Raw genomic sequence first — 23,866 nt, forward strand, 5'->3', positions numbered from 1 at the left:
AGAGTCGGAATACAGTGTGAATAGGGCCTGGAGTTTGTGATGACTGGGGCTGGGAACTGGCAGGGTGGAATGGCTGTAGTAGGGAGGGCAGCACTGAGTCACCTGTCCTGCTGGAGGGAAACAGTAACTACCCTGGCAGAGAGAAGCGGTGCAGTGAGTGGGGAGTGGAGGCAGGAAACCCCTCCTGGAGTATTTCACTGGGCCTTGAAGGATGCGCAGGAGCCCACCAGGTGGGCGTCCTTTATAGACTCACCTTCACGAGGCCTTTGCTCGCCAATTAGGGTTTCTAGGGTGGGGCCTCGGCCTCGTCAACAAGGCAAAGTGAGGTTATTCTTCCTTGCCACCGACTGGCAGGAGGAAGATGAGGCCCAGCAAGGGGCAGAAGGTGGCTCTAGTTACACTGGCAATGGTGAAAGGACCCAAAGGAGTATCGAAGTCTCCAGTCTCTTTATCTTGCTTCGCACAAGCCCTCCTTTCTTGGTTCGGAGCCCTGAAGAGGCAGATCCAAGGGGCTTTCTGGGCCCCGCCGCCCAGTCCCGCGCAGCCCCCTGCAGTTCCGGGGAGCGCGAGAGAGGGCGACCTAGTGCAGCGCGGCCCGGCGGGAGAACGGCGAGCCCCTCCGCGGCTCGGGGTGAGGCGGGGCGCAGCCTGGGCTCTGACGTCGGGGGCGGGGCCGGCGGCCTCCGCGCGGGGGCAGGGCTGCGCACCTTCCCGGCCCCGCTGGCGATTCATTCAAAAGGCGCGCAGGCTGCGCGGCCGCCCGGGCGCTTGCCGAGCCGGGCGGGGACGCGGAGTTGAACGGGGAACCGAGCAGGAGCTGCCGAGGCGCGGCCAGGTAAGGAGGGCTCGCGGAGCCCCCATCCACAGTCCGTTCCCCGCGGCCGGGCCAGCGGGATGCCGACCCGAGTGGCACCCCCTGCCTCCCCGCGTCTCTGAGGAAGTTCGCGGGCGCGGCGGATGCCGCAGCCCGGCCGCTAGCACCCCCCTCCCCGCCTCCTGTCCCGGCGCCTTCCGCGCACAGGCCCCCGCCAGTCTCAGAGCCGCGGGACCTGCGGGTCCTCCGGCCGCGACTCCGGGCAGGACCTGCGCGGTGGCTGTTGGGGGTCGCGCAGGGAAGCAGCGGAACTTGCGGTGTGAGGGGCAGGCGGGGCCCGGAGCCGCCCCCGGCCCGGGAAACTTGGACCAAGACCAGGTTGGGGTGCGGACTGGACAGCGGCTCCTCGGCGCGGCTGCGGCGCGGGGCGGCCGAGGGGGGGTCAGGACTGTGTCAGCCCGTGACTGTGGGTGACACTGCGCGTGAGGCGGCCTGGCCGGGCGAACGTGTGGTTGGGACACTGGGCGGTGACGCCGGGCCGAGCGGACGACACAGAGGGGCTCTGTGTGTGGGAGACAGGCAGCGTGTGTGCGTGTGTTGTGTGTGAGGGAGAGACCCGGGGTCACTTGGGTCACGGAGTGCATGGCCTGGGGCGCGACAAGCGCAGGGCCTGGGCGACCCGTTACTGTGAGTGTGAAATAGAGGGAGAGGAGCCCAAGTGACTGAGAACGAGCCGGGCTCGCTGGCGCCATGGTGTGCGTGTAGGGTCAAGTGGTGTCAGGTGTGTGTGCGCCTAGGGTGATGATGAGTAAGAGGCAGGAGGAGGAGGGACGGGACGCGGGGCGGTGGGGAGGGGGGCGGAATGAGGAAGTTGGGGAGCCAGGAGACAAGGGTCTCTCCAGGGCTGTCCCCACGAGGGCTCCCCTCAGGAGTTCAGTGAGGAGATGGACCCTGGCAGAGGGAGAGAGATGAGGCTGGGCAACATCTGGTGGGGTGGCCCAGCTGGCAGCAGGGGAGAGGTCCTGTGGTAGTCTCAGCGCCTCCCCCACCTGCTCCCACACACTCACATATTGAAGTCCCTACACCTGACAAAGCTCTGCCTCTGTGTAACCTGTATTTTCAGTGGGCCCAGGCACAATCTTGCTCTCAAACCCAACCCCTACCCCCTCGGCTCCGGCCTCAGTCTCTCCAGCTGCACACTGAGGTGCTGGGCTTTGAATGGACTGTGAATCATCCCTTTGGGATCCTCTATTGTTTTTGGGTCAACCGTCTGTGTTCTCCCCTCCCTTCAGGCAGAAAGACTGCAGTGTGTGTGTGTGTGTGTTGGGGTGGGGGGGGGGGGGGGTGGCAGGCTTCTGCTAGGGACACAGTGGCCAAGGGGCTGCAGATAGGTTTGGAAGCACAGTCTTCTCCAAAGCTGGTCCAGGAAATGTTAGCCTTCCACCCAAAGGCTTCCCAGTCCTCTGTCACGAAATGGATCCATAGGCAATGAGGATCCCCAAATCTGTAGACATTTACTTCTCTGCCTAGGTGTGTTCTTTTCTTCACTTCCTTGGGTCGGGGGAGAGGGGACAGAAACTTGTTTCCCTGGAGTGGTCTCTGGTCTGGGAGGCTAAGTTCTTGCTAGAGAGCTAGAGTGGGGCCCCTTCGCCATCTGGGCAAGACCCTTCTGAGGCCCCACTCCCATACGAAGGTCTGTGGAGTTCATGCAGGGTGGGTGGAAGCTGGGCTTCCTAGTTTAGGAGTGGGTGGCGCTTGCTTTAGGATCTGGAAGTTCTGTCTTCTGCTGTCATCTTCTGAAAATGCTGATTGCATTATAGGGGTGGGGGACAGGGTTGGGGACAGTGTCAGTCACTATTGTGAACACCTCATGGTGTTCCGTCTTGTTGAATCTTCCTAGTGGTTCTGAGATGTAATGACTTTGTTTCAGAGAAAGGAACTGAGGCTCAGAGAAGCAAAGTGACTTGGCCAAGGTCATACAGAGTCAGGACAGTGCCAGGACTGGAATTTGGGTCTTCTGACCCCAGAGCCCTGTGAGATGCTGGGAGAGAGGATCACCCACCTTCCTAATAACTGCTCATGGCTTTCCTGGGCTTCTGTCTCTCAAACTTGGGCTAGTAGGCGTGGCCTTGCCAGGGTTCTAAGTATGATGTGTGTGTGCACACATGCCTGGAACATTGGGGATGGACAGGTTACATGGTCTTCCTGTTCCTCCCCAGACCTCACTCCCAACCAAACACCACCAGAAAGACCTGTCCCCTGCCTTTTAGACCCCGCACCTGGTTTTGGGAGTGTTCTCATGGCTTTGAAGAGTATATGGAGTTAGTAACAATTGAGAGTCCCAGGTGACCTTCACCGTACTTGAGAGACCCCTATCCCCTTCTTTGCAGTTGCTCTAGAGGAATTTCCCCAAATCCATCTGCATATTGTGGTGGGGAGCAGACAGGCAGTGACCTTGAGCTGGTCCCTACTCTCTCGGGCAGAAAGAGTAGAGGAAACTGTCCCTGCTCAGTTTGTCTCTCTGGGCCTCGGTTTCCCTGTTCTTCCCAGAGACCCCTTTTGGCTCTGACCACTGTTGTCACTTGGCCAAGAACTAGAACTGGGGGTCAGGGTGTCCCCCTGGTCCTCTCTGCAGTGACTGGAGCTGTGCTTCTTGGGGCTGATGAAAATAGCTGTCGTGGTCTCTAGGGGCTGAGCCCAAGTTATTTCCACTCCCAGCAAAGAGGTGGAAATAGCTTAGGGTCTGGGAGGGGGAGTGAGAGGGGAAGGGTTAACTTCTCTTTATCCCAGCCTTGAAGGAGGCCCCCCAGCCTCAGCCTGTGCCCTGGCCAAGCCAAACCTTTCTGGGAACTTGGGCCTCTGGGGATGACAGTGGGGCCAGGCTGGGTTTCCACTTGTGGCCACAGTTGGGACTGGTCTGATAGCTGCCGGAGGCAGGGGTCTGCGTCTGGCCAAGGACGGGAGACATTGAGGGCCGGTCAACACCTGCCCCTACTCATAGGGTCAGGCCCAGTCTCATTTTACAGAGGGAGAGACTGAGGCTCTGAGAATTCAGGGACTTACCCAAGGTCTCCAAGAACTCTCACCCTCCAGACCAGGTACCTGCGTTCTGTCCTGAGTTCGCCGTTCTGTGCCCGCACTTTCCCTGGCGGCTGGAGGTCGGCCAGCACTGGAAGCAGGCCCAAGACGCACCTTCCCAGTGTTGGCCTGCCTCATACTCCAGCTCTGGCCTTGCTATCCCTGCCGGGGCTCTGGTTCCAGCTTCTCTGCTTCCACGTCAGCTCTTCTACACACTGCCAGAGTGACCTCCCTAAAGTAACTCTTGCTTCTCGCCTACAAGTATAGTTCAGACTCCTCACCTGCATTGAAGCCTTTCCTTCCAAGGCCTTTCAGAATTTACATCTTCACCCTTGCCTCTCCCTGCCAGATGCCTTGTCTACCTTGCCTTTGCTTCCCTCTTTCTAGAACCCTCTTGGCCATCCAGGGAATAACCCCAGCTCCACCTCATCTGAAGAGGAAATTAAACTCTCTTCATTGTTGTGGCCACCTGCTGGGTGCCTTCCCTTATTGCTGCGGAATCGGCACAGGTGCGGGGCATCTATGGGCACCACATGCTCAGCCAGGTGGGGTCAGTGTGGCCAGCAGCCTGCACCCTCCAGCTGCTGTCTCTGTGCTGGCAAAACCTCTTCCTGAGGAAGTGCAGCCGCCTTAGGATCCTGGCACCTGTGTGCTGGGAGGCACCAGGAGGTTTGCACCCAGGTCTCTGGTGCTCACCATGGCCTGAGGCAGAATGTGTGCTGGGGATTGGGGGCAAAGACGCAAGGCCACTCCTATGGGTAGGGGGCAAGTGTGGTGCTTGTCATGATCCTGGACATCCTAAGCCAGTAGAGGAAATTCCCTGCTCAGGCCCTGCTGTGCACCAGGCCCTGAGCCCAGCATTTCCTGACAACAGCACTGACCCAGGCCCTCTCCCTTCCAAGTTGGTATGGGGGAATCTGGACTCGGAACAGAGGGAGCAGCCCTAGGCTGAGCCATGCGGCTGCTCATGTCGGAGTCAGGCACTCCAGCTCTTGCTCAGTCCCCAACCTGATCTCCAGGCAGGAGGTGAGGGTTGAGGGGCTTGTCTGACAATTCTAACATCAGTTTTCCAAGAAGGGTCAGGCTGGTCAGCACCTGGTCTGGCTGGGTGGGAGCTGACTCCCTCTGTTACGGGGCCAGCCCTTCTGCCAGGTCAGCAGGAGAGAGGATCTGAGAGGAAGGGGTTTTGCCTGAGATCACCCAGCAGGGTGTGTCTGGCCCCATTCCCCACTTAGAGTTGATGAGGGAGCAGGGATGTGGTCTCTGGACAGAGAGAACACCCACTGTGTGCTGAGCTCGTGTCTGTCTGGGCCTAGGCTTGGTGCTGCTGAGTGGGACTGGGGTGGCAGAGACGACAGGAGCTGATGCTGCATCCTTACTCTGTGCCCATCCCTGGGATTAGGGCCTGTGAGGCTGTCACATCCTCAGCCTTATACTCCTGGGGGTCATTTCCTCCAGTCACAGGCAGGGAAACCCAGGCCCAGAGAGAGGAGGTACTTGCCAGGCCCCTGTGTCACTGGGATCCAAACCAAGGTCTGCTGGCCTTGAAGGCCAGAGTTCTTTCCTAGGCCACCCTGGGAAAGATGAAAGCTCTATAAATAAACTGCCCATGTGGCTGTGAGCAACTGCCCTGGCTAGTTGTCACAGACGGAGGGAGACAGCAGGGACCTCTACGGCTAGTGAGAGGCGGGGTCTGAGTGTGTGGGTGGAAAGAGGAGTAGGGGGTTCCCAAGGAAGGACCTGCGCTTAACCCAGTTCATCCCCTGTGAGGAGGAGCAGTGAGAGCGGAGGACCCTGGCCACCCACACCACCAGCCTTCTGCTTGCCCAGCCTCCTCCAAGCACCCACTCCCTCCCTCCCTCCCTCCCTCAAAGAGCCTCACCCCTTCTAGAGAGGTCCAGGGAGACTGAAAACTGATGGCCAGGGGGAGGGGGAGCCTGGACAGGACCCTCTAGACAGGGAGCCTGTGGAGGCTTCCTGCAGGAGGGGGTGCCTGGCCCAAGGCCTGATTATAAGAGCCCCTGTTGCTTGTGAACTCTTGAGTCCTCCATCCACCACACCACGAAGTCAGCTGCACAGGTGTCACTGGGAGACAAGCTTGAGAAGGTGGGGCTGGGTTCCTGACTGCTGAACTACCCTTTACCTTCCTGACCATGGCCTTGGCTGGTGTGGAAGCAGGTAGATGCAGGCCTGTACAGGGGCTGGGACATGAGCACCCAGGGCCCTCCCAGAGAGGCTGAGGCCCCTGCACTCGTGCTGCCAGGATTTACATGGAGTTCCCCAAAGCACTCTTGCAACACCCAAACCTCTGAGTGAGCTTGGCTGGCTGCTGCTTGGTCTTGAGCTTGGGTTCCTCTGGCGCTCGTGGGGCTGTGTTGAGAGCCCTTAGCATCCCATGAGGCAGGGACTAGCACCCCTGTTTGCAGAGGAAGACCCTGAAGCTCAGAGAGGGTAAGTAACCTGCCCAAGGCCACAGATCCACAAAGTGACAGAGCCAGAGTCTGAACCCAGGTGGGCTGCTCCAGCCTCGTCTCCTCCCTGCCCATGCGCTGACCCCAGTCCTCAGCATACTCTGCTGGGTAGGGCCTCACCTGGGATGGCCATGGGGGGGCCTCTTTCCCAGCACCCCAGGTCTGGGGAGAGTTGGAGAATGGGACAGACCAGGGCTGTCCCTCCTAAATCTTCTGCCCAGGGCTTCCAGGTCATGGTAACCGGGGGGCAGGTCCTGTGCTGAGCACATTAGGGACTCAGGATCAGGTTTATGGGTGGGGCAGGAGGCAAAGGTGGCTTCTTGGAGGAAGTAGCAGAGCATAAGCCAGGGCTGCAGTGAGGTGTCCTTCAGCCCTCCCAGACCCATTGCTGTCCTGTCTTAGGGCCAGGTTTGGCAACGCAGGGCTGTCCCTGGTGCTGAGAGGTTGATGATGGTGGACTAGAAGCAGCGGAGATACCAGGTTTGGGTTGCACAGGCAAGAGCCGCCTGCCAGTTGCCCCTATTCCAGGGTATGTAAACCTCATCTCCTTCAACGTGAAGTCATTACACTTCACCTCTCTGAGCCTCAGTTTCTTCTGTGTGAAGCATGGAACACTGTCTTGGAGGGGTTCAGTGAGACCCAGCTTGGAGTGGGAAGGGGACAGGGCAGTGGTGTGCTCAGTGAGGAAGGTTAGGGAGCCCCCCCCCCTGCCCAAGACAACTGTCTGATCTCAGACATCCCTCTTCTAGCCCTATACTCGGCCCAGGAAGTGGGGTGAGGATTGTGCCTGTACCATACCCAGACTGGGAGGAGCTGGATGGGCCAGATATGGCCACCTCAGCCCTTTTCTTGGCCTCAAGGGGCCAATTTACCCCCCTCAGCCTCAGCCCCACCTCATCCACCTGAGCCACTGAAGCCCAGGGGCAGCCAGGAGGTCTGAGTTGCAGAACCATGCCCAGCTTCTGGGGGTGCAGCTGAGGGTGGGCTGGGGAGCAGCTGCTGCCTAGCCATGAAGTGGTATAGGATTAGGGGTCTAGGATTTGAGGGGTGCATACCCCAGTGTGGTCACCTGGGAGCTCATGGCTGCCAGGGCTGTGGGGAGGGCGGGAGTGGGGCATTCTCACTGAGTGGCCCTGGGCCAGCCTCCACTCATCTCTGGGCTCCCAGCAGCAGCCGTAGTGAGCTGGGGCTCTGCCCTGGGACCTCTTCCTCCCCGCTCTGGGAATTCCCAGACTTCCCCGGTCTTCTTGCCTCTTCAGTTCCCAGCTCCCTTTCCTGCCAGAGCTGGCACAGACTAGAATATGCAAATGAGTATAGATGTAGGCAACTCCTAGAGGCCCCATGGGCTGGCAGTGCAGACAGCACCTTCTGCTGGGGCCCACCTGGGTCCTTAGTAACAGACCCTCAATTGAGCCGCCTACTGGGTGCTACTAGCTTCCTAGCCGCCATCATCAGTTTGGCAAACACTACAAGGACATTTATGTGCCAGGTCCTGGGCTAAGTTACAGGGTGAAAGGAGGCAGAAAGAGACAGTCCTGGGCTCCATTCCTCCTCCTCCTCTTACTGGCTGTGTGACCCCTGCAAGTGACCTCCCCTGACCTCAGTTTGCCCAGCTGGGCAGTAGAAATGCTCACCTCTCCAGCGAGGAAAGGCAGCAACCCAGGACGAGGGCCCGGCCTGCACAGGGCCGGGTCGGTTCCTTTCCCCTGAGTGTGGAGGAGGGAAAGCCACCCAGTGTGGGCACTGCTCTACTTCAGCCCCAGTTGCCAGGGAACCGCTGGGCTCCTTGCTAACCTGGATTTCTCTGTTGATGGGTGGCCTTTGTCTTCCTGCTTTGGGTGTGGCCACCGCCAAGGGAGACCTGTGTCCAGCTGTGTTTCCAGGCAACCCCTAGCCTCTGGAGGCCAGAGGGAGGTCCACAGGCTCAGGAGCCACTGTCTGGGAAGCAGAGTAGCTGCCTCCCAACCTGCCATGCTCCAGGTGGGTGCTGGCCCCCACCTCCTTCTCCCCAAGTGCGGCCTCCCTTGGCAGACAGCCCAAACTGTTCCTTCTTCTCCCTCCCCCAGCTTAACCCTTCCAGGCTCCCATAGGCCCCAGGGGGAAGTGGAGGCTTTTTGGCAGGCAGCTGAGCCTTGGTGTGACCTGAGCACTGCCCACCAACCTTCCCAGACTCCTCCCGTCTCCTGCACCCTCCCACCCTCCAAATCCCCACCAGGGGGAACCCAGTACCACCTGTGTACTAGGCTGTGTGCCAGGCACTGAATGTAAAAAGGCGTGTGCCCTTCCCCTCAGTCCACAAGTAGGGAAACTGAGGCACAGTGAAGTGTGGGGAATGCTTAGTCTGTGCCAGGCCTGTGCGGAGTATGTAATGTGATTCTCTCCTTTCAGCCTCGCTACAGCCCTCTGTAGGTGGGCCACGGAGCCAGTGCACGACAGAGCAGAGCAGGACTATACCCCACACTTTGTATCCCCAAGTTAGCCCGAAGGTTCAGATCTGGGTTCTAGCCCATCCCTGCCTCTCGGCTCCTTCCCCTTCAGCCTGCTCTCTGGCCCTCCTTGCTTGGCATAGCTGGGCCCTCTACTGAGAGCACCTTTTCTGCCTCCTCCCCCAGATCAGCTCATACCAGTCCAACTCGGCCCTGGGCATGGAGGGGGCAGCTTGTGGTGAGGAAGGGGCTGGGTAACGGGATCTGTATGGCACCATGAATGCTGAGGGGGAGGTGAGGGTGGGGGAGCTTCCAGGAGGAAGTGACTTTGAGCTGAGCTCTAAGGAAGAGTGAGTACTGGCCAAGCGATGTGGGGAGAGCTGACAGCAGGTGCAGTGTGCTGTGCTGTGAGGGCGGAAAGCAGCTCAGTGTGGCAGGCTGGTGGGTGGGAGAGGTTGGCGGGGCATGTCAGGACGCCATCCTGAGGGTGGTGGGAGCTGGCCCAGGGCCAGGGCCAGAACTGGGTGTCAGGATACCTAGGCTTCAGGGTGGGGCTGAGCTGGAGGCCAGGGATGGGGCAGAGGGGCAGGAGCAATGGGCACAGGCCCTGGGAGAGCTTAGGGACAGTAGGGAAGGGGAGGGCCCTGCTTAGGGGAGGGGGAGTGGTGTGGCAGGGCCCTGGTGACTCCAGTGAGCTTCAGTTCTGGGAAAGGGGAAGCTGCCTGTGGCCTGGGCACAGCTTCCACTTTCTCTGAGGCCTCCGGGGCTGCGCCTCCCTGGGGCTCCACCGCCTCTGGCCGCCACCACGGTCTCGGGCCCTCAGCCTGAGGCCCTGGTCATGGCCTTGGCTAGTTGGCTTTCCTCCAGGGAATTTCTGGTTCTAATTGTTTGGGCATTTTTTTGGAGGGCTGAGTCTGAGGAAGCCCTCCCCACCTCACGAGCCTGTTTGGAGGCCTCCCGCTTCAGACATGGGGCTGGGTGTGGAGTTTTGTGGCAAATAAAACAGACGTTGCTGCCCTCACCCCTGTCTGGTGGGGGAGCAAGGAATAAACAAGTAAGCAAACAAATACTTAATCACAGCCCTCCGCCAGCAGGGCAGAGGAGAAGGGCTGTGGAGGAGGAACTCCCATGACCTACTTTAGCTTCATTGCCTCCTTTAAACCCCGTGACTGGCTGGGCACAGCAGCTCACACCTGGAATCCCAGCACTTTGAGAGGCCAAGGTGAGAGGATCACTTGAGCCCAAGAATTGGAGACCAGCCTGGGCAACCAACCCTGTCTGGAAACAATAAATTTAAAAATTTAGCCAGGGGCAGTGGGGCATGCCTGTAGTCCCAGTTATTCAAGAGGCTGAAGCAGGAGGATTGATTAAAAGTTCAGAGTTGCAGTGAGCTGTGATCATGCTACTGCACTCCATCATGGATGGCAGAACAAGATACTGTCTAAGAAAAACAGAACAAATCCCCCAGAAAACCTCACGACAGCCTTGCCATGGGAGACAGACCATGAACATCCCCATATTCTAAATGTGGAAACTGAGACCCAGTGACCTGAAGGTCCCACAGGGAGTTGGTGGCAGTAGAGACTGGGCCCCAGGCTAGGAGACTTGCTGGAGGAGTGGCCTCTAAGCTGAGTTCCGTCTCTGCTCTGCACCTCCCCCTAACCACAAGGGGCCTCTCCTCCCCATCCAGTGTAGCTCGGTGTGGGTGTGGCTCTCCTCTGTCAGGTATCCCAGGCTCTGGGGCTTCACTGACTGCCCAGCCTTCAGGATGAGGCAGAGGCAGATATGGGGGTCTTCACAAATCCCCTCCCAGCTGAGGGGCTTCCATCTGAACTTGTTTTTTGGTCACAGATGCAGGCCTGTTTTAGACCGTCGAGGCCTCTTGGGGCAGGGGGTGGGGGTGCTGAGCAGCAGGTGTGGACATGTGTGCGCACCAGGCCTTTCTGCCTGACTGGGCAAGTCCAGCGGGGGCTCAGTCTGGGCTGAGTGGGAGCCAGGCAGCCAGACTGGAGTAAGTGCTGGTTTGGGGTAATGAGAAGGTGCTTAATTAGAAGGCGCAAGGCCCTAGGTGGCAGCGTCTGTGCGTGTGCTGGAGTGGGCCCTCGCTGACTTTGAGTCTGGGCCGTTGGACCCTGCTTTCCTCCTGGAAGGTTCTAGATCACACAGCATCTGTCTGCAGATGAGCAGCTGCTCCCTGTGGGCTCAGGACGCCTAGCAGGTGCGACCCAGGGTCGGGGGTGGTTCTAAGGCTCTCTGCTGTGGTCAATTTGCCTCTTTTCACCCCTGCTTCAGCCCTCTGGGCCTATCTTGGAGACATGGAGGGGTGCTGGAGCTGGGGACTGGGCTGTCAGGTTGGTCACAGTTCCCCTGGGCTCTGTACTACACAGTCAGGCCTAGTGGGGAAGTGAAGCCTGAGGACTCGGGGCTTGTGGTCAGGTCTGTGGGTTAGATCCCTCAGAGGACAGGGGAGGGGCCATGGGAAAACAGACTTGAGGTGGGAACTGGGCCCCTGCAAGGGGACCAGACACTTTGGGACAGAAACTGGAAGGAAGACTTGCCACCAAATTTGAGGCAGTACTAGGGACCCTCCCCAAATGGCCTGGGGGTGCCATCTGTTGGGTGTTGACTGCCAGGTGTGTCCTCTACCCTACACTGTGGCCCTGCCTTCTCCTGTCCCTGGCTTCCCCTGAGCTGGCCTGGGACCCAGAGTGGCTGCTGGTGACCTGGAGAGTCCCGAGATGATGTGACCGTGCCACCTCCCTCCCGAGTGTAACTCAAAGCCTGGGCCCCTCCGAGGTCTGCTGAGAGGGAGGGCGGGTGGACAGATCAGCTTCCTGTGCTGCTATTCTAGGTGGGAAGGCCGGGCAGGCTTTAGGGAGAGGGCTCTGAGTGACCTGGAACCTACCACAGGCAGCGCTTTCTCACCTCACCGGGCTTGGAGTCAGCTGGGGGCCTCAGCCTGTGGGGTCCCTGAGCCAGTGGCTGGGTTCCCAAACTGCCCCTGGGCTTAAGAGGCTGCGTGTGCCCTGAGGAGCGCAGCTTCCCTCCTCGTGCGCCTGAAGCCAGGCCTCCAGGAGGTCCACAGCAGACTTCCTGGCTCTGCCACTGTCCTTCCTGCTTTCTGATGTGACTCCTTCATCCTGCAGTGTCTGCCTCATCCACTGGCTAGAGGTTTCTCCAGAGCAGGCTGCCGTCTGGGCCTGGGGGCCTCAGCCTCAGACCGGTGGGCTGCGGAGCCACAAGGGATATTTCTCTGAAGTATCACACACTGCGCTCCCACTCTGCTTTATTTTGTTTCTTGGCATTTACCACCAGCTGGTGGGGGGCACCTCTCTGTGCTTGCAGTTAGTCTCCTCTGGGGTGGAGCTCCCTGAAAACAGGGACCCTGTCTGTCTTGTTTATACCGATTTCCCCAGTGCCCGCACGCAGTAGGTGTTGGAGAAATGACAAAAACCGAACGCTGGCTGCCGTGACCACCGCAGCCCCATAGGTCTGCCCGGGGCAGAACTGTGACCAGACACGTCCCAGCCTCAAGGGCGGAGTCAGCCTTCCTGGAAGAGGTGTGGACCGTGGCCATGTGGAAGGACCAGGACCTAGATGGGATAGGGAGCTGTGGGAGCTGGACCCACTTTGGGGAAAGTTTCCAGAGAAGCTTCTGATAAGAGAGGCCTTTGTGTTGGGTTTTGAAGGGTTGAGGGAAAAGGCCTTCCTTGGAGCAGAACCCGTGGGAGCGAAGGCAGAGGCCAGGCGTGCTTGCAGACCTGTGAGGAGGAGGAGGCGGTGAGGGAGCCTGAGCCTGGAGCACTGGGCTGGAGTGTGGAGTCTGGGCTCCAAGGGCATTGCGGGGAGGGCTCCTGGCTGGGGTGTTGGGTGTTGGTTGCAACCCTGTCATCATCACCACAGGCCGTCACATGTGCTTCCTTCCCCTGCTGGTGCCTTGGGTCACCTGGCAGTTTAAGGAAGGGAAGGAAGCCCATCCTCCTCTGAGAAGCCTCCCAGCCTGCAGAGGCTTCCTTCTGCCTTCCCATCTGACCCCCAAGGGTGAGGCAGCCCCCTCTGCCCGGGCATGTGCCTAGGGATATGGAGCAGACCTACCTGGGCTCTGCCTGCTCAGCAGTACCTTGCCCGCTCCCCATAAGTCCTGTCATCCTGGAAGTGGTGCTGAGGGGACAGCAGCTGCCTGCCTGTCCCTGCCACTCCGCCCAGCCTCCTCTCCATCTGCCCTAGGCCAGTGACTGCTGGGAGCCTGAGGATGATACCACACTTGCTGTGCCGGTCCCTGTCCTGCTTCCTTATGGTGAGTTGGAGATGGACCCTGGGAAGGAGAAAAGCCACACCCTCAGCGCTGCAGCTCTCCAGCAAGAGGGTACAGACACTCCCCAGGAACCCCTTGCCAGGACAGGGCTCATTTACTCAGCTGCTGAAGAATCTGAGGTAGTCAGACCCTGGGAAGCACCTCCAGGCCCACCCAGGTTTGTCAGGGAGATGGAGAAGGAAGGACTTGCAGGCATTTATTGGTGAGGCAGGCATGGCTGAGGGCAAGTTGTCTGTTGGTGGGCAGGGTGAGAACAGAGCCCAGCCTGGAGGTTAGTCTGGGTGCCAAGAGGAAATTGGGCAAAGGAGTCCTCGGATGTGGAATCTGAGGGCCATAGTACCTCAGGTGCTGGGGTTCAAGATCTATATTGGTCTGGGGGTCCCAGATTCCAAGTCCCCGGATCATAGGCTCAGGCCAGCTGCCCAGAGCTACAGCAGAGTCTGCATCACAGACTTGAAGCATCTTGGGATCTGCTTCGGGGCCTGTCTTTCTGCTGTGATGCTGGAAGCTCAGAGAGGGTGAGACTTGGCCTTGTGCCTTGCCAAGGGTTGCTCCGTGTATAGGAGGCCTTCCAGCCTTAGCAGGTGCTCTGGGAGCCCGTCTGGGGTCTGAGGAGGTCCCCATTCCATCTCCAGAGCAGCTGATGGTGGCCCCATCCGGTCTAGGCTGAATTGGAGGACTGAGGTCTCCTCCAAGAGTGATTCAGGAGAGACAGTTCATTCCTAAGAATGGGAAGCAGAGGGAGTGCCTAGCGAAATGGGCTGGGGACACACACTGAGAAGATGGAGCTTTCTTTTGGGATATGTCTCCTCTTTGGGTGTGGGTGTGAATGGAGTGGCCTTGCCTCGAAGGGAAGTCACGGAGAAGGATGTGGTCCTGGAGACTTCGCTGAGGGGAGGGCCCGGAATAGGAAGCACCACCTGCGGACTTGGCTCCAGGGATGATAAATGAGGCTGGTTAATGACGTGCCCAGCTGTGATGAGGGCAGGGATGGACGCAAGGCCGCAGGAAGCGGAACAGAATACGAGAGAGGATTCGGAAGCATTTCCTCTTCATTGTTCTGGTCAGCTGGAAGGGCTCGAGATCCCGATCTGGTGGTGTTTGGGGCTTTCCAGCACTTTGCAGAGGCGGATGTGGCTCTGTCCTTGCCCAGGTACTGGGCATGCAGCAGGTCTGGGACAGGACAGAGTTTTCCTCGAAGTGTGAGGGATTGAGGTTAGAAGAGTATGTCCCTGAACCCGGGTGGGGTAGCCCTGGGTGGTCAGTGGTCCCCACCACTGGGGTTTCAGGAAATAGGTGGGGGATAGATGACCCCAGAGACCCCAGCACCGCCTACCCCTCACTGCCTCCTGTTCTTCCAGCTGCTACCCTGGCCTCTGGCCACCCTGACTTCAACAACCCTTTGGCAGTGCCCACCTGGGGAGGAGCCTGACCTGGTGAGCATTGCCCTGCCCTCCTGCTTATCCTAGGAAGGCCCTGAGGACCAGGGGCAGAGTCACTGGCCTGACCCCCCAAGGGTCCTCAGCTTGGCTCCTGGCCGTGTTCTCACCCTTTACCTCCCACAGGACCCGGGGCAGGACACATTATGTAGGCCCTGTCCCCCAGGCACCTTCTCAGCTGCATGGGGCTCCAGCCCATGCCAGCCCCATGCCCGCTGCAGCCTTCGGAGGAGGCTGGAGGCTCAAGTGGGCACAGCGACTCGAGATACACTCTGTGGAGACTGCCAGCCTGGGTAAGCCAAGGGGAGTGCGGGGAGGGCTCCTGGCTGGGTGTCCAGGACCCTGGATCCTGGGGTTCCAGGCTTACTGTACCCTGAGCAGGCCTTGGTCTTCCCATCTGTGAAATGGGAGGGGGCAGGACCAGTGAGGGTGGCTGGAATGAGGGAATCCAGCCTCTCCTAAGGACAGTGTTTGGGGGAACTTCCTGGGCCTCAGTGGCATCTTCCTTCCTCACAGATGGTTTGGGCCTTGGGGGATCCCCCGTGTTCCATGTCAACCATGTTCCTGGGCACCTCTGGGTACTCGTGGCTGTGATGGTAAGTGGCAGACTGGGGCTAGGGTTGGTGTGGGGGTATGTGCGGGAGGGGGCCAGTGAGCTGGAGCCCAGCAGCCTCTGCAGTGTTCATGTGGGGGCAGTGGGGTTCTTCTCCCAGCCCAGGGCAGGGCGTGTAGCCAGAGGGTGTCCAGCAGGGCACAGCCAGCCACTCCCCTGGCTGTGTCTGCCCACTATGCTTCCAAGTGGCAGAGAGCTTCCTGCAGGTGGTAGCCACAGCTGGTGGCTGGGGACTCACATGCTGACCTATCCCCTGTCCCCGTGCCCTCAGAGACTCATGCCAACCAAGTGCAGTGGCTCACGCCTGTAATCTCAACACTTTGTGGGGCCAAGGCGGGAGAATAACTTTGAGACCAGCTTGGGCAACATAACAAGACCATGTCTGCAAAAAATCAAAATAAAAAATTAGCTGGGCATGGTGGTGCCACTCAGAAGGCTGAGGCAAGAGGATTGCTTGAGCCCATGATTTCCATGCTGTAGTGAGCTGTGATCACGCTGCTGCACTCCAGCCTGGGCCACAGAGCAAGACTGCCTAAAAAAAACACCCATGCAGATGAGTGAGTGCACGCACACACTCACATGCACACACCTCCTCCTGCCACTGTGTCACCCTGAGGCACTGATTCATGGCAAGGCCACTGGCAAATCCACGTCCCTGTGCCCAGGCATGCGCCCCGTGTGCCATCTCTTCCCCTGAGCCCAGCATGAGCGGAGGGTGGGGCTGGGTGTTTGGCCATCCTGAGGAGGCCTTGTTCAGGATGATGCTTTGAAGTCCAGAAAGGAAAACAGCAGGGCAGCAGGTTGACCTTTGCATCCCCAGCATGGCGGGGAGTAGGCTGCCCTGGGCGCATCAGCTCTCCTGCAGCCCCGGCTGACTCGGGCCCCGGGCCCCTGTCTCTGTGTCTGTGTTGCTCTTGCCTCTGTCTTGCCTCCATCGTCTGTGCTGCTCAGAGTGGGGGCGGCGGGCCCGACGTGGCGTGGAGGTGGCAGCAGGGGCCAGCGGCGGTGGTGAGATGCGGCAGCCTGGGAATGGCACCCGGGCGGGTGGCCCAGAGGAGACAGCCGCCCAGTACGCCGTCATCGCCATCGTGCCTGTCTTCTGCCTCATGGGGCTGCTGGGCATCCTGGTGTGCAATCTCCTCAAGCGGAAGGGCTACCACTGTACGGCGCACAAGGAGGTCGGGCCCGGCCCTGGAGGTGGAGGCAGTGGTGAGGCCCGACTGGGGTCCAGGTGGGGAGGACAGCAGGCATGAGACCAGCCCCAGTTCCACTTGGGGCCTGCCAGCAGAACCCTGCCTAGCCTTGGGACTGAGTGGGAGAGGCCTGGGAGGTGACAGCTGCAGACTGACAAAATGGGAGGAAGGATGAGGGGACAAGGTGTGGCCATGGGGGCGGAGCAGAGGTGGCACAGCTGAGCAGGTGGCTTCAGCAGGATCCCACCCTGCGTGAAGCCTTGCCTAGATGTGGGGATCTGGACTCTTTGGAGGCCACAGTTGTGTGTGTGGTTCCAGGGTCAGATGGCCTTGGAGGTACTCAAGGTGACCTCTGACCTCTGGCCTGGAGGGGGAGGTGTGCCCTGTGTCAGGAGGGCTGGCAGGACAGCTGTCCTGTCCTGGGCAGGAGCCACAAGGGGCTCAGGTTTCGGTTTTAGGCTGTGGTTTGAGTTACAGGGCCTGGAACCGGAGGGACAGGCGTGTGCCACCACCCCCACCCCCAGGCCCCTTTCCTTCTTCCCCACACCACCACTCCCTGCAGGGCAGGGGCCCACGTGCACTCACCCTGCCCTGGGCCCACGGGAGCCTGTGGCCACGTCATTGAATGAAATGGCATCTCCCATGCCAGCACCCTGGGCTGTTGGGCTGGTATGGGAGCTGGAGCCCCTTCTAACTCCTGACACTGGGGGCAGCAGGGGGACAGGAGCATTGGGCCGGCAAGAAGGAAGGTGGTGACTCAGGGCCATTTTGCCTGAGACTGTACTTGTCTTCCTAGAGACCTCCTTTAACTGCTGTCTGCTGTCTGGGTGCAAGTCCCAGAAGCTCTGTTTGTTGTTGGATCCAGGGTTGATCATTATGGCCCATTCTCAGACCCTTGAGATTTGAGCCCAAAGCTGACTAGGGGCTCGCAGTTAAATTGTTACACAGACCGGGCACGGTACAGAGAGGCCGTGGAATGGCAGTTTGCTATAGATTTGGGGAGTTTTGGGTAGGGAGATGGCCCACAGCTCCTTCAGGCTGAGGAGGAGATAGTACAGGCCCAGAAGAAGCTGACGTGCCCTGCCCCTCATTTCAGTGACTGGAGTTCACATGGCCCTGAAGCCTCTATGCACTCGGGCTGTTGGGTGCAGGAAGCAGTGGTGTAGAGTCGTGAAGGTGATATGGGCTTCTCTGAGCCTGGATCCTGCATTTGCAGGGCTCTGGGAGACTTGTCACCTAAACACACACACTCAGGGCCCTCAAGAAGGCCAGGGTTGCCCTCTGCTGGCAGACTATGGTATAGCTCGGGAGCATGGCATCCCCTTCTTCCTGAGGATCAGGGCCCTTCTCTTCCCCAGGAATCAATCCTGCCTACCGGGCTGAGGACACCAATGAGGACACCATTGGGGTCCTGGTGCGCCTGATCACAGAGAAGAAAGGTGAGGAGAAGGTCTGACTCCATCGCAGTGCTCAGGAGAGGAGGGTTTCCTCCAGGAACCTGTGAGGCAGCCACAAGGGGGCAGAGCCCTGTCTTGCTCTGCCCTCCCTACCGGGGTGCCTCGAGCAGCCTGGCGCTCTCTGACTCAGGAGTGTACGCCTCTGCCTCCCGTTCTTGCCTGATGAAGTGGGAGGAAAAGACACACAGTCCAGGCTGGGATGGGTGGTATGGAGGGGTGGGAGGTTCCCTGCTGGGGCAGGGGGTAGGGGGCGTGTCCCGTATGGCCAGAGCCGGGGTCTGACCACAGCTGCCCACAGAGAATGCCGCGGCCCTGGAGGAGCTGCTGAAAGAGTACCACAGCAAACAGCTGGTGCAGACGAGCCACAGGCCTGTGTCCAAGTGAGTCGGCTGGTGGGAGACGATGGGGCCAAAATTCACATTAGCCAGACTGCCTCCTGGGGGTCTCCTGCTTGGGTCTCCCTCCTCATGTAACCCTGTTTTCTCTACTGCCTGCTGGGGTCTCCTGCCCCTGGCCTGGCCTGTGGCCACTTGTGCCTGTGCCCCCTACAGGCTGCCGCCAGCGCCTCCGAATGTGCCGCATATCTGCCCGCACCGCCACCACCTCCACACCGTACAGGGCCTGGCCTCGCTCTCTGGCCCCTGCTGCTCCCGTTGTAGCCAGAAGAAGTGGCCTGAGGTGCTGCTGTCCCCTGAGGCTGCAGCTGCCACTGCTCCTGCTCCCAGCCTTCTGCCTAACCCGACCAGGGTTCCCAAGGCTGGGGCCAAGGCAGGACGCCAGGGCGAGATCACCATCTTGTCTGTGGGCAGGTGAGGTGGGCACAGACGCAGCAGGGGCAGGTAAAGACGTGACAGCCTTGGGGGCTGGGAGGAGGAGGCAGGGCCCCATCTCAGGCCCTGAGCAGCCTGCTCAGCGGGAGCCCTGTCCTTAATAGGTCTCTCTGAGAAATGGGGGTGGCCAGAGAGGTCAGGACTTCCCAGCTGTGTGGTGTCTCACATGGAGCCCTTGTGTCCCTAGGGCAGCGTCTTGGCCCCTGTGGCACCCGGGCCTCTCAGGCTCAGGCTTTGGTCCATGAATTTCTTGTGTGACCCTGGGCAGGTCCTGCCTTTTCCGTGCCTGGGGATCCCCGCTAATGGGGATGATTGCCACACTCTCCTCACAGGTTCCGTGTGGCTCGAATTCCTGAGCAGCGGACAAGTTCAATGGTGTCTGAGGTGAAGACCATCACGGAGGCTGGACCTTTTGGGGGTGATCTTCCTGACTCCCCGCAACCTGGCCTCCCTGCTGAGCAGCAGGCACTGCTAGGAAGCGGCAGAAGCCATACTAAGTGGCTGAAGCCCCCAGCAGAGAACAAGGCCGAGGTGAGGGCCAAAGAGAAAGGTATCTGTTGGCAGCTGGGCCAACCCTGACCAAAGATGGGGCAGGGGTGGAAGTGTGGCAGGCCCTGGGCAGGGGTCATGTTCCTGGACCTGAAAGCCAGCCCCTGACTCAGCTTTGACCCCTCACCCCTGTCCACCAGGAGAACCGCTATGTGGTCCGGCTAAGTGAGAGCAACCTGGTCATCTGAGGGGCAGTCTAGTCTGAGGACACTGCAGCCCTGCCCTGGGAGGTTCCAAAGGCTTCCTAGAGGAGGTGGAGCTGCAGCTAGGACTGTGAGGACCAAGAAGCAATGGCCTAGCAGACAACACAGCAAAGACCACGGCCTGGAGGTGGGAGTGTCCGCCCCAGCAAGGAGGCAGGTGGCTGGTGGGCACTGTGTGCCGGAGCGGACTGAGCCCTGCCCCTAGCCCTGCTGCCAGGTTGTTCCCCTGCAGGATGCCCTGGCCCCTGTGCCTTCCCTGGCTAGATCCTAGGAGCCCATGGGATTCTCTGTCACCAGAGGGCTGGGCTTGGCAGAGGGGAGGGGCTGTGCCTGTCACCCCTGGCCCCATGCCTTGGTAATTAGCCATGCCCTTGCCTCCGTCCAGGGCCCTAGGGCAGATGTGCCTCCCCCTCCTCTTCCGGCAGGTACTGTAAAGGGAAGGGGCAACAAGAAGTTCTGGGATGGGGGAATGAGTCCCTGGGTTCTAATCTTGGGCCATCTGTGGCCATTGTCAGGTCCATTTTTCTGACTGTGAAGTGGGGAGAGACGTCTTAGTATCCATGGCCTCTCCAGCTCTTTGTAGGTTCTGGTCTGGGTTGTGGGGACTGGGGAGCTGGGCTCTACCACCCCTCCTATGAGTAGCTTTATCCAGCCCCATTTTTGCTGCTTCCAGGGCCTCCACCTTCAAGGCCCCACGGGGCTGTCCATCCATGGCTCTCCCTAAGGAAGGGGCTTAATGCATGTGCCTGTCCCCCTCCGATCCAGCTGTTTTTAATGAAACCAAAAAAAACCAGACTTGATCCCGGCAGGACTGTGGTGCAGAGCCCCAGCCTGCCCACCAGTCCCAAGGTCTCAGGAGCTTTAGGGAGAAGAGTGTTGGCAGGGCTGGAGCGCACCTCGGGCCTCCGTGGTTTCTGCGTCCCTGTGATGCCAGTGCCTCTGGGCAGTGCAGGTGGCTGCTGGGCCCAGCCACGACCTCCACTGTGGCTCAGCAACCTAGTTATTTTATTTATGTGGGGCCATGCAGGCGTGGGCCCACTGCTTGTCCGTCCTGTTTCTCTTTATTTATTGAAACTCGCTGTTGCCCTATCCTTGTGTCTCCATCCCCTTCCATTTGTTGAATAATAAAAGGTGGGAAAGTGCTGTCACGAGGAGCTCCTTTTCTCTGCCCTTCCCAGCTTGTCTACCTGTTCCACGTGTGCCTGTCAAGCCCTCTCTCTCCTGTGCTGGGCACTGTGACCGGCTGCCTTCCCCTCGCAGCTCCCGTGCCTCGGCAGCGGGGAAAGCAGGCCCAGAGGAGAGCCCTCACCTCATCTGGTTCTCACCAAAGCTCCTAGCTATAGGCAGGGCTGTCCCACAGAAATAGCATGAGCCACATATGTGACTTTAAATTTTCTGACAACCATATTTCAAAAAGTAAAAAAGCAGGTGAATTTAATTTTATATTTAACCCAGTCTATCCAAAATATTTTCATTTCAATATAAAATCAGTATAAAAATTGTGAATGAGCTTTTTTGCTTTTGCCTTGAAATCTGGAGTGTATCTGACACATCTTGATTAGAACTCGAATATTTTAAGGGTTCCGTAGCCACACGGCCAGTGCAGCATCGGGGAGTGTAGCTGTGTGGAGCCCCGGAGGTGAATGAGCGTGAGGAAGACACGTGGGCCAGGGAATGTGTTCCACTGAGAGGGACAGCATAGCAAAGCCCGGCACCAACACATGGTGGGCACCTCAGCCTTAGGCCAAGATGCTGGGGAACCTCCGAAGCATTCAGCTCCTGCCTGGCATGTGTGGAGAGGAGAGGAGCCACAGGAGCAGGTGCCACACCCAGGCAAGAGATGGAGAGTCTCCATCGAAGATTCCTAGGGCAAGCTTCCAACCTGGCCCACAGGCCGCATGTGGCCCAGGACAGCTTTGAATGGGGCCTAACACAAATTCATAAACTTTCTTAAAACATTGAGATTGTTTTTGCTTTTCCTTTTCAGTTCATCAGCTATTGTTAGTGTTAATGTGTGGCCCAAGACAATTCTTGCACTGTGGCCCAGAGAAACCAAAAGATTGGACACCCCTGTGCTAGGGTTTGGTAATGGGAAATGGGTCAGGGACTTAGGGCCAGCTGGGTGGGACAACAGGAGCAGTCCTGGGGGCACCTGTGACACAGCCATGGAGGACGTCCTGCAGCATCTAGATGTGAAGGCCCGGAGCTCTCAGGAGACAGACCTGGAGACAAGAAGGCCTACAGGCACTCAGGTGGGTGTTTTGACCAGGACTGGGCTAGGAGGAAACATGGCCTGGGGACAGGGCTGGGGGCAGATGCCTGGGCTCCTGCTGCCCCAGCATGGCCGCCCCATAGCTGCCCTGTGCAGGCCCTACAGAGAAGGGACTGCCAGGGAGGCAGGAAGGAAACCAGGGAGGACAGTGTCCTGGCAGCCAGGGGAGGGGCTGGGAGCAGGGTAGGCTGCAAGGCCAGGTGCTGCTGGGGGTGAGGACTGCTGTGCGCCCTGGTGAGTGGCACAGGAACTTGGTGGGATTCGTCTCAAGGGAGGGGTGAGACCAGGGCCAGGTCCAGGTGGATTGAGGGAGACGGCTCCCTGCCGAAACCTGACACAGGCCATGGCTGGGTGGGGCCTTATGCTCTGGGGAGAGATGATTTTTAGTTAATTTGGGGTTTTATTGGTGTTTGGTGTGTTGTTTAAAGATGGAATAGAGGGACACTTTTAAACTAATGGCCTCAAGGAGAAGCTGAAGAACAAGAGTGACACTTGTTGGCACCTAGGGAGGTGTGGAGAGGACTAGCCTCTGGGGGTCCCAGGCCTGCACAGGCCATGCTGGGGCTGCAGGAGGCTTGGCTTCACAGAGGGCAGAGGCCTTTCTCCTGAGCAGAAGCCATGTTGGGGGCCTGGCCTAGTGGCTGCAGAGAAAACTGCCTCGGGCAGATGTGCTTTGGGATTCAACATCTCCTTGGGTACCTAGGGTGCAGGCTTCTCTCTCTGAGGCTTCTCAAGTGGGCAGGAAGGGGAGAGAACACTTCTGAGGATCTTGTTTTACCTGTACCAGGAGAGGGGACAGAGACTGGACATCAGGAAGGATGTTCTGGAACAGCAAAGGATGCCAAAGTGTAGGACAGGGTGTGCGTTGTAGGGGACTAGCAGGCATCACCAGTGTACCCAAGGAAGTATTTCCAGTGGCTACCAGAGTGTACTTGGAGTCCCTGTTTACTGGCTGTCCAGCCCCACCTCGGTCTGGCTTCTCCTCGGCGTCCTTCCCGCTGGGCTGTGGGGTTTGGATACCCTCTCTGCACCCTGCCCGTCCCTCCTGGGGAGAGGCACATACACATGCAAGCCAGGGTGCTGAGGCTGAGTACAGGCTTCCAGGCCAGGGCTTATAAGTGCCATGCTCTCCTCCAGACTCCCCTCCCCAATTTTCTGCTTGCTTGAAAGGTGTGGCCCTGGTCTGTCTGTCTTCACCTGTCCCTTGGGGTGTTGAGGCTAGCTTGCAAGAGTGGGATGAAGAGCTGAGGCCTCAAGTAGGAGTGTGTCTGATGCCATTGGTCTTCAGGGCCCACACCCTCACCTGGAAGCTTTTCTGGCTTGCTCCATCCAAATCCTTAAAGTTTTGTCAGCTCTTGAGCTCAAGAGGCCCACGCAGAGGTGGGAGCTAGAGGACAGGGTGGGGTTCTGGGCTGACCAGTGAGGGGTAGAGTTCTGAGCTTGACCTCTGTGCTCCATCCCTCTTCCCCATGAGCCGGAATGGTAGGGGCTGGGACCCATGTCTCTACCTCCCTTCCTGCTTCTGGCCCTCAGCTCTGCCACTATGGCCTGGAGCTAGGCCTCTAGAAGAAAATCCCTTCCTGCACCAGAGAAACTGACTATGGTGACACAGCCCCGACAATGCTTGTGGCCAGAGCTGTCCCCTTGGACACGGTAGGTGGGTTTCATATTGGGTTATGGACCGTAAGGGAGGCTGGGTGGACGCACAGGATGAGATCTGGTGAGAAGCGTTAGAGAGTAAGGAGGTCTAAGTTTTCATTTCAGTTGCCGTGTGAGCCAAGCTATTTGGCCTGTTTCCTCTCTGGGTGAGGAGGCTAAGTTCTTAGAGGTATAACTATGGGCACATGGAGCATGAGCTGTATGGACCTGGCCCTGGGAAGAAATGGTAGACGGATAACCCAGGGAGAGAAGCCTGGGCCCGGACTAGGCAATGGCTTCACCCAGAAGGGGGAGATAAGAGGTTCAGTGTTTAGAGGGCAAAACTGACAGCACTTGATGGGACTGCTTTGGATGAAGGTGCCAGAGCCTCCCTCAACTGTCCTTTTTCTGTAACCACAAACCACCAAGTCCCCCTTTGTCTCCCATCTGACAAATCTACCTTTTAAGAAAGCTCAGGGGACCGGGTTCAGTGGCTCACACCTGTAATCCCAGCACTTTGGGAGGCTGAAGCAGGCAGATCACTTGAGCCCAAGAGTTCAAGACCAGC

At 58.9% G+C, this 23,866-nt stretch overlaps 1 protein-coding gene across 4 annotated transcripts; it reads left to right on the forward strand.

Annotated features, from left to right (window-relative positions):
- Positions 1-603: 603 nt before the first annotated feature.
- On the forward strand, positions 604-20,894 carry RELT (RELT TNF receptor). Of its 4 annotated transcripts, none has more exons than XM_017532944.2 (11): positions 604-835; positions 13,017-13,086; positions 14,466-14,540; positions 14,670-14,836; positions 15,060-15,139; positions 16,108-16,365; positions 17,708-17,788; positions 18,105-18,186; positions 18,358-18,615; positions 18,969-19,167; positions 19,326-20,894. In XM_017532944.2, exons 2-11 carry the CDS (start codon positions 13,042-13,044, stop codon positions 19,371-19,373), a joined length of 1,293 nt encoding a protein of 430 aa, XP_017388433.1. In that variant the 5' UTR covers positions 604-835; positions 13,017-13,041; the 3' UTR covers positions 19,374-20,894. The 4 variants fall into 4 exon arrangements, with proteins under 4 accessions (XP_017388433.1, XP_017388436.1, XP_017388434.1 ...); XM_017532945.2 differs by lacking the exon at positions 604-835 and adding an exon at positions 867-1,192; XM_017532946.2 differs by lacking the exon at positions 604-835 and adding an exon at positions 10,104-12,349.
- The last annotated feature ends 2,972 nt before the right edge of the window (positions 20,895-23,866 follow it).

The sequence above is a fragment of the Cebus imitator genome, unplaced genomic scaffold (assembly GCF_001604975.1).
Source record: "Cebus imitator isolate Cc_AM_T3 unplaced genomic scaffold, Cebus_imitator-1.0 Scaffold79, whole genome shotgun sequence".
NCBI classification, from domain to species: domain Eukaryota; kingdom Metazoa; phylum Chordata; class Mammalia; order Primates; family Cebidae; genus Cebus; species Cebus imitator.